The 9,871-nt window shown below is 36.5% G+C and overlaps 1 protein-coding gene across 1 annotated transcript; it reads right to left on the bottom strand.

Moving 5' to 3' along the window:
* Nucleotides 1-2,263: 2,263 nt before the first annotated feature.
* On the bottom strand, nt 2,264-9,470 carry LOC105332054 (uncharacterized). The gene is made up of 3 exons (XM_034476516.2): nt 8,564-9,470; nt 7,713-7,979; nt 2,264-5,788 (listed from the first exon to the last, which is right to left on the bottom strand). The coding sequence occupies exons 1-3, from the start codon at nt 8,599-8,601 to the stop codon at nt 3,154-3,156; spliced, it is 2,940 nt and encodes a 979-aa protein (XP_034332407.2). The 5' UTR covers nt 8,602-9,470; the 3' UTR covers nt 2,264-3,153.
* Nucleotides 9,471-9,871: the final 401 nt, after the last annotated feature.

Genomic DNA, 9,871 nt, shown 5'->3' with positions numbered 1-9,871 from the left:
TGTGTTCACTGACATTAATATGTAATTATGTTTAGTAAAAAATTGTTTCAAATTGTATGTTTTTAAACAATGTTTTAAAAAATTTCTTAAAACTTTTCTTGTCATAATTGATGGGTTTGCAAATAAATTTACATTAATGATGCCAGGAAAACGCCAGAACAGGCGCCATTATAGAACTGGAAATTCGTCGCCTCAAACTGGAGGCAACATTCTCCGATCGATTTTAAATATTTACAAGTTGAATAAAATGTTTCATTCACAACTAATTAATAAAACGAGGACTTTACTGCTCACTAATATCGCTATTATGGTTCCCTTCATTCCATTCAAACAGAAACATTTATTCAAACAGACTGTTGAATACATTTTACGGAACTGATGACATTTGTTATAAGTTGGTGCATTTTAGACATCTCGCGAGAAATAGGTAAACAACACTGTTGTTTTCTGTGTGTGTTTATCACATTATATATATATGAATCTAGAATGCCGCTTCCAGTTCGAGGCGGCGAATTCACAGTTATCGTAGTAGCGCTGGTTCTTCCGTTTTTCTTGCACAAACAAGAATAGAATTCCAGGGTCCCCCGCCGGTCAAGCAGTATACTAGTATCGAGTCTATCAACCAAGGCTGATTTAGGAACTTGACCAAGGTATTAGTGGTATAAACATTTGGTATAAATTTAATGAAAATCCGTCAAAATTTGTAGGCATGAGCGCGCTTACAAGATCAATTTTTGGAAAAAAAAACGGAGTCATGATTGTGGTCAAAGTCCCAATAACTCCAACAAAAAGTATCGACCAAAGCTGATTTTTAAACTTGACCAAAGTATTAGTGGTATAAACATTTGGTATAAATTTAATGTAAATCCGTCAAAATTTGTAGGCATGAGAGCGCTTACAAGGTCAATTTTTGGATAAAACGGAGTCATTATTGTGGTCAAAGTCCCATAACGCCAACAAAAAGTATCGACTAACGCTGATTTTCGAACTTGACCAAGGTAATAGTGGTATAAACATTTGGTATAAATCTAATGAAAATTCGTCAAAATTTGTAGGCATGAGAGCGCTTACAAGGTCAATGTTTGGATAAAACGGAGTCATGATTGTGGTCAAAGTCCCATAACGCCAACAAAAAGTATCGACTAACGCTGATTTTCGAACTTGACCAAGGTAATAGTGATATAAACATTTGATATAAATTTAATGAAAATCCGTCAAAATTTGTAGGCATGAGAGCGCTTACAAGGTCAATTTTTGGATAAAACGGAGTCATGATTGTGGTCAAAGTCCCATAACGCCAACAAAAAGTAACGACTAACGTTGATTTTCGAACTTGACCAAGGTAATAGTGGTATACACATTTGGTATAAATTTAATGAAAATCCGTCAAAATTAGTAGGCATGAGAGCGCTTACAAGGTCAATTTTTGGATAAAACGGAGTCATGATTGTGGTCAAAGTCCCATAACGCCAACAAAAAGTATCGACTAAAGCTGATTTTTGAACTTGACCAAGGTAATAGTGGTATAAACATTTGGTATAAATTTAATGAAAATCTGTCAAAATTTGTAGGCATGAGAGCGCTTACAAGGTCAATTTTTGGATAAAACGGAGTCATTATTGCAGTCAAAGTCCCATAACTCCAACAAAAAGTATCGACCAAAGCTGATTTTCGAAATTGACCAAGGTAATAGTGGTATAAACATTTGGTATAAATTTAATGAAAATCTGTCAAAATTTGTAGGCATGAGAGCGCTTACAAGGTCAATTTTTGGATAAAACGGAGTCATTTTTGCAGTCAAAGTCCCATAACTCCAACAAAAAGTATCGACCAAAGCTGATTTTCGAGCTTGACCAAGGTAATAGTGGTATAAACATTTGGTATAAATTTAATGAAAATCCGTCAAAATTTGTAGGCATGAGAGCGCTTACAAAAAAGTGTGACGGACGGACGCACGAACACACGGACGGACGGACGCCCGGCATTTCTATGTCCCCGCTCCGCGTTGCGGCGGGGGACAAAAATATCAAAATTGTTTTAAAAAGCCAGAAAAACTTCAGATATTTCAATGTAGACCACCAGAAGAATGGATTTCCACCAGTCTAGCAAACCCGACACGCAGAAACGCGACGGGATGAATGTAGAAAGCAGACAAGGGGGACAAATCGCTGTACTGCGGGTGTTGCTAAAACGCGGAACGGAAAACGGAACGGAAAACGGAACGGAACGGAAAACGGAAAGAAAATACAAACACATTACTATCATGATTACATCAAATATACATATATTATATCAAATGAACATATATTAAAGATCATTTGTATGCATTTTTGGCTTTTAAATCAAGAAATTTATTCGGAATTGAATTGACTATTCATATATTTATATGTTTTATATACACTATAGTAAGCGAGCATTTAAGTTAGTGTAACAGTATATATATTAGTTTCATTGTTGGCTAGGTACAAAATTGCGGTTATTCCGACAGTAGTGCGTTGGGGCACCATCAAATATCATGATTATTTTTTGAAAAATTAAATACGTCCCATCTAATGAAAACACAATCAGTACGATAACCTCTAGGTTTAATATCTGTTATTTCAGTGTACTTTTGATAAATGTCTATCCTCACCAGCTGTGGCAACTCATTATCGTCATTTCACGGTTTTTCTACGACCCATTTGTTTATGAATGAAAAACGGCCCATTAATATTTACTATTGAAAAAAGGCTACAAACAGCTTGGCTATAACTCGACCCTTTAGTATAATAAAATGTGACTTACATAATGAAAACAATCAAATGAACCGTTTATAAATTTAAAAAGCAAAAGGTAGGACACGACGCTTTTCTAAATTGATCGTCAATAAACGGGGGCACTTTCAAGTTTGTCTGGTGAGGGCAACCAATCGTTGCACTTTGTAATTTTTCGATCTGTTTTTAGTCTGTTATATTTGCCCCGCGAGTTCGCGCAGAATTCAGTCAGGCACTGATCATGATTATAATTTTTAACGTCATTTCTATGGAAAACCAATTACATAAACATAACTCATTAATTACATTTTGAGATTTATTCAATTGTGAAACACATGAATCCCAATAGTTTAACGTTTACACTCCACTCCCGTTTTTACAAGAAACATCTTAAGAGATTTTAGTACTTCACATTAAAACATTTCAAATAATTCTTGTGAACGTCTGTTAGCTGCTGACCGACATCAGGAGGGCAAATGATGAGAGTATCCTCGTCAAATTCGGGGTTTTTCATTGTGAGGCATGCCTTCCGTAAATGATAATGGACATTTTGAGGCGTGAGCGTGAGTTTTGATATCCCGTCCAAGGAATAGGCGCGATATTCCTTTCTGCATATAACCACATCGTAAGGGGGCGCAGGAACGTGTGGCGGGATTCTGATTGCCTTTGAACACCCATAACATACCCGTATCTTTGTTCCATTTAATGATTTCAGAAAGTAATTGGACTCAATATCATCGGCTGCAGTTACATTACTTTCTGTCGGGTTGTAGCGCGATCTACGTTTCGTGGGAAGTGCATCATCGTATTCAAAACGAGTAGTAGATTTTCTTTTTGACGATCTATCTTTATGGCCTGGTTTCTTTTGAGGTTTTTGTGGCATTTTTTCTCTGCATATCGCTGAAATGCTGAGACCCCTGCATTTTTCATACCAACAAAGATAATTTTCAAGAACTCCCCTTTTCTCTGCTACTGCCAAAGCATGAGAACACATTTGTTTGGCCTTATATCCATCACATGGGCATTCGATTTTTCCGCTTTTGAAAATTTCAACATAATGAGGCATTTTTTTTGATTTACTGATAACAAGCATGGCTGTGTTTTCTCCAGGGGCATGTACAATATTACTGTCCTTATCCAAAATCTCAACAGCTTTCTCCCAAACATGTTTATAAACGTTTTCTGACAATCCAGTTTCTTCAAAGTTAATACTTAGGCTTTGGCATTTGTTTGTACTGGAAGTGGAAGCACCCTCGTTGTCAAAACGTTGACGAGACGGCTTCAAAGGGGCCTTAAGAAAGTTTTTTAGATGGCTTTGTCTTGTACTGTTTGAGAGCTTAAACCAATCCGTTTGACATATTTCAAATTGCTTATATTCAGGTCGCAGTTCGTAAGGTCCGACTCCAATGAGGGATTTTTCAACATCTTTATTCTGGCTGTCAACTAAAGAGAACAGTTTGGAACAAAATTCTCCTAACTGAGATTCTTTGTAGTCAACTTTTTCTTTCAGCTTCTTGTTAATAGACTCATTAGCATTTGTGGTGTACTCAGCAAATCCAAGACCTGCAGATATTCTCAACGGTAACAGAAGATGCTTTTTAAAAGTATCTGCTTTTTCCTTAAGGAACCATTTGTGGAAAAGTGGATCGTTTGTTTTGCGGTCTTCGATTTCCCTTTCATTCCAGATTATTTCATAATTTTTCAACTCTGTATCGAACTCAGAATCTGATGTTGCATCCACCAATCCATATTCTACCTCGGAATTGCGTTTAACACCAAATATGTCCCTCAGGTATTCGCCTGCAGCGGTTTCAGAAACACCTAGCCCTTGGAGTTTTCTTGAAATGTTGTTTCGCATATGCCTAAAACATTGAATGTTTAAGCTATGGGGGAAGAAGGTTTTAACACCGTTAAAAATGGCCTTTTCATCGTCAGTTCCTATGAAAAGAATTTCTTTTAGAGATGGTCTGAGAGAAGTGCATGTGCTTGCCAAATAGGAATATGACATTGGGAGCTTCTGTTGGTGAATGAGCACCGGACCAATCATCGTAGGGGAGTTTCCGGTTCGCCGATGTCGAAGTTGCAAGTGTTTGTACGTTCCAACCGTTACCAGAAACTGGCCTAAATTAAAAGTAGGGTCAATACCTAATATGGATGCTTCTGAGGGGTTAGTTAGGAATTTTTGCATTTCCGATAGCTGTCTGTCAGTTACACAGACGCACATGGGTTCGGGCGCAGCTTGAATTGATCTGATAAAGGGGTTGGTCAGAGATTGTTCAGATTTGCATTGTTGTATTATCGAAAACAAATCGTCTTTTTCTTTGGACCCTATTTCTTGCTTGGACTTCGATTGTTTCATGTTGTAAATCTGCTTTACGTTTCTGGGGATGGAACACATGCTTTCTGCTTCCATGCCGCCAACAGATTCGAACGCATCCTCAAAAGCATCTTTTGGTTTCAACTTCTCCTTCACCTTTTCAAGCGTTGACTTTGTTGTCCTAACATACATGCCCCCTGATTTGCTATTTCCATGCGGTCTTGGCTTTGGTGGAGGAGCATTACCGTGGAAAACAAACTGCAAAATGACTACTTTGTGTTGATCGCCTTTCCAATCAGATAGTTCATATATTCTTCTCTTAAAACTTGTGTCGCCTTTCAAAGAGTAGTAAGACCTTTTTAGCATGTAAATTCCTTTTCTCATGACATTGGGATTTTTTTTCAAAACTTTGATTACTTTTTCATCTTCAGCAACTGAAACGTAATCTCTCTGAACTCTCTCATTTTTCATTGCACCAAGTTCATGAGACCGTATATCATCAATATGTTCTAACTTGCTTGTGTCTACAACAAATATTTTGGTTTCTTTGCAACTGAACGGTACTTTGGATGCCAATTTATCCTTTGTATTTATTATTATCGAAACGGCATCTTTTACTGAAAATCCCTTATCAGACGACGAATAAATCGGCATGTGTTTGTTATCCTCAAAGTACTCCAGCGGTTGATCAGATGACTTGGTCTGATGCCCGAACGACCTAAAGAAAATAAAACCATGTTAAATCAAGCATTAAATGAAAAATGTCGAATAAACAATGCATATTCGATATCTACTTCCGTTTTTCATTTAGAAATATTTTGGTAGATCATGCAGAAATTAAATCTTGTTTTCCGGAACTATAGACTCGTCCAAATTTATTAATTCATTTGTGGATTTCATTAATGAGAGTTCCATAGGATATAAAGTTATTCAGTAAAGTTTTTCAGAAATAGACATTGAACTCGCAGGGATTGACAGAGACATTTCCCCTTGTGCAAAATGGAAAAGCACCCCCCCCCCCCCCCCCGGATTTCGCTTTCCGGAAAATATTACGCTTTTCATTGCCCGTTTAAACTTTTTTCAGCTGTCATTTTTATACTGGCTCCATGCGCGCGGATCTACAATTTAGATGGGACAGAAATAGAATATAGGCATAGGAACCCCCCCCCCCCCCCCGAACAAACAAAATAAACCACCACACCCCACTCCCTTCCCGGGAAAAAAAATTCTACATCCACGCATGGGTTGGGTGGTAACGGTGTACCCCCTCGAGAAAGTCACGGATTCCTACCATGTCTTCTTTTTTAGAATTATGTATTATCACTGAAACTTTATATGCAACGGGAAATAATAATGGACTGTCGAAAATGCAGAAAATTGCGAAATCTTAATAGTTTGTAACGTGTTTATAACTTAAACAAGTGATGGGTGTCTTGAGGGAGAAATCTTTAAACAGTCATTAGTCCCATTTAGATATTAAAAGGGTGAGCAGCCTTGATATGAAACTTGTGTAGCTTCATAATGAAAGACTATTGATACATCAAATGTGACATACATGTATGTTACGATTTAAATTCAAGGACGATTCGGCACGGGTTGAAGGGGGGGGGGGGGCGGCAGGGGGGGGGGGCGAGTATTAATTTCATTGTACTTCCTATTTGATCTCTCATTGCAACAAGCTGCTAAAACGTATGACGTATGGGTTGTTGACTTGACCTTTGCGGGCATTAAGGACGCTTTTAAACACTAAACTAATTCTTGATGAGAAATTCATCAATTATCTGATCAACATCAGATTGGAGCTGGCGAAGCAAGGTTTAGCTCAACGAATTTAGAGGAACATCTAGTATGTGTATATGTAAGAACAAATTAATACATATAATCTGATAGGATCGATAAGGAATAAACAAAAATAAAAAATCATAAATATGATCTTAAAATGTTTTAATATTGACCGATATCTCTTAACAACAAGAAAATTAGTATATGGAGTGTTAAGGCGTTTACAGGGATTAAATAATAATGCATCATTACCCACTAAAGAATGACACTGAGTGTTATCAGGTTTTGAACATAAACTCAGGTCTAGATCAATCAACACAGCAGTCACCACCCATTCACATGCAACACTAAAACAACACACATGCCCATCCCGTATTCTGCCATTAAAACAAAATGAACAAAGCTAAACGCGTATTTCACCACATTTTTAGTTTTTCTAAAATATACCGCAGACACGCAGTATCAGTGCATGAGGGGGGAGGGAGGATGTTCCCTCTCTTTTTCTCCAAAAGGATATTTTTTCTTCATATGTACAACATAAATGTATAGAAAATTGTATGAATGTTGAAGGAACACCCCCCCCCCCCACGCACACACACATTTTTAGGAGCATGTCAATGAATATACAGGTAATATGTAGGTGAAATTCACCAAAACATTATAATGGATGATTTAAGCACGTTACCCCCCCCCCCCCCTTTGAGGATTGGCCATATGTTGATATTTTTGGTTTGTCACTCCCCACGGAGTAAGAATTTGTAGACGGGTGAATTTTTTATGCATGTGAAGATTTGGAGTTACTCTCTACCCCCTTTCAAAACCGATGCTACGTGACTGAACTTCTATTATCACAGGCATACCTTTGATCAAAATCATGTCCAGAACTACTGCTCGAATCGGACAAATCTTGGTAGGCTTTCGATGTTGGTGAATTTGAGACAGATTCTGGGCTCGACAAAATAACAATGGAATCATCTTGTGATGACAGATGAAAACTTTTGGTTTCTTTAAAGGAATCTGTACTGGAAATTGAAATCGGAGCGTCTTCATCGTTTGCACAAGTTGATAATTCTTCAAGAGATGGCAAGCTGATATTCGACGAAGAGTCTGATAATTCGGAGTCAGATCTAAAAAGATATATATCATAATTTATATACAATGCCTGATTAATACATGTACCTTTAATTCATAATCAATATTAATGATTTTCATTAATATTAAATTGAGCTGATAGCTGCGGGTTTGCAAAGAAAGATAAGTTGATTCACGGAAATTCGACCTTAATTTTAACAATTATTGTTGAATGAAAATATTCGTATCGTATTTTTCGGGTTTAAATCCAGAATAATTGCCGGGGTTCGGTTTGTAGCTATTAATAAAAATTCGACATTGATATTGATTTCAATTGTTAAAACCTATTTCGATGTTAGGTGTTCAATGTATATTTTCTTTCAATTCTCTGATGCGCGGATCCAGAAATTTTCCCCTATAAGGATGGGGTCTCAGATGGATGTTTAATTGCCAGGGAAGACGGTCCAAGGCCTGTTTTCGGTATCTTTGCTATGTGAATCAATTTCTAGCCTGTAAGGGTCCGGATCCCCACATACACCCCTTTTTAGAACATCAAATGTTTTGAATGCCCCTTCGTACCTAATAGGAATATAATGGGGTTTGGAAAAGCATAAAAATAACTGAAAAAATAATACATTACCTATTCTTCAAAAACTGTCTGAAATTTTCCTCCCACATGATTCTATGTTGGCGAGTCGAATGAGGACGAAGTTCCCATGGTCTAATCCGAAGTCGTCGATTTTCAAAAGAGCCGACATGTTTGATACCACTGCTGTCATCACGAAAAAACTGCCCCGATCCCCTTTGCTGCTTTGTTTAATTGCAATGACTTGGTGTTTCAACCAGGCCGAAAGATAAAAGGACACAATATGACAGTGTAAATATTAAAGCTTGGGAAACTGGAAAAGTTTATTGTTTTTTTCTATTTAATGTTTTAATGAATACTGCCATCCTGTTTTCATTAATTTCAAATAGATGTATATGATATTAAAAAATAATAACTCATAAATAATGATAATAATAATAACGTATAAATACACATTTGGTTAGTTTTTTTATCTTTTGAAACGAAATCACAAATTTAGACTCTGAGAATGTTTTTGTACTTGAATATAATGTATACGGAATTCGAGCGGAGGTGAGGGTGGAATGAAAAATCATTCTGGATCCATAACGTTTCGTACAGAGGTCATGCGCGAGTTAAACCTGATATAAAGAGGGGTTCCCGTCCAATTGTTATAATTGTATGATTATAAAAATTTAAAAGCAACAATTTAATAAACAAAGAGTCGTTAAGTAAAAAATAAGTTAAATTTGTCAACAAATACACAATTCTTTAATAGAATTTATTTTAACGTCTCGGCAAAAAATAATGTATTGATAACGATGAATTACCAGATCAAAGTAGTTAACTGTCAATCTTTTATTAGCAATAGCATTGACAGATTATTCTTTTATTTACATTCAGTATCTTGTTTTAAGATGTCATTTTATACACCGTTCTGGTACAAAAAAAATTCCGTTTTCCGTTCCGTTCCGTTTTCCGTTCCGTTTTCCGTTCCGCGTTTTAGCAACACCCCTGTACTGCTGGATACAACACTCCAGATAAATGAATGAGGGACAAAAAGGAAATCAACTACTTCTTTGTCATTATTGTCTCCAAACGGTGTTTTTAAAATATAAAAAAACATAGTATTTTCTAAGGGGGTTTTCACCTTAATTGTGCTTATGTGTTGAACAATTTAATTCAGAACTAATGACGATGAAACATTAGTGGTTTTTAATAAATTGCATTTATGTTATACATCATCAAAACTTCTCTACTAGGAAATCGTACTATTAACCGTTTGTCAATATGATTTTAGCATACTCGCTTTTTGATGTACAAAACAAACTTTCCCGTAAGACAGTTATCCCAACGTAAGTATATCGGAAGTTCAACCCTTAG

This window comes from Magallana gigas, chromosome 1 (assembly GCF_963853765.1).
Source record: "Magallana gigas chromosome 1, xbMagGiga1.1, whole genome shotgun sequence".
NCBI lineage: Eukaryota > Metazoa > Mollusca > Bivalvia > Ostreida > Ostreidae > Magallana > Magallana gigas.
Note: the sequence above shows the minus strand (reverse complement) of the source record. Positions and strands in the feature narration are given on the sequence as shown.

Excerpts from the sequence above, each read along its gene's own strand:
- LOC105332054 (XM_034476516.2), bottom strand. The coding sequence starts at position 8,601 with ATGTGGGAGGAAAATTTCAGACAGTTTTTGAAGAATAG. Across the intron at positions 7,980-8,563 it reads AGACAGTTTTTGAAGAATAG|ATCTGACTCCGAATTATCAG; the intron begins GTAATGTATTAT and ends ATATCTTTTTAG. Across the intron at positions 5,789-7,712 it reads GGACATGATTTTGATCAAAG|GTCGTTCGGGCATCAGACCA; the intron begins GTATGCCTGTGA and ends TATTTTCTTTAG.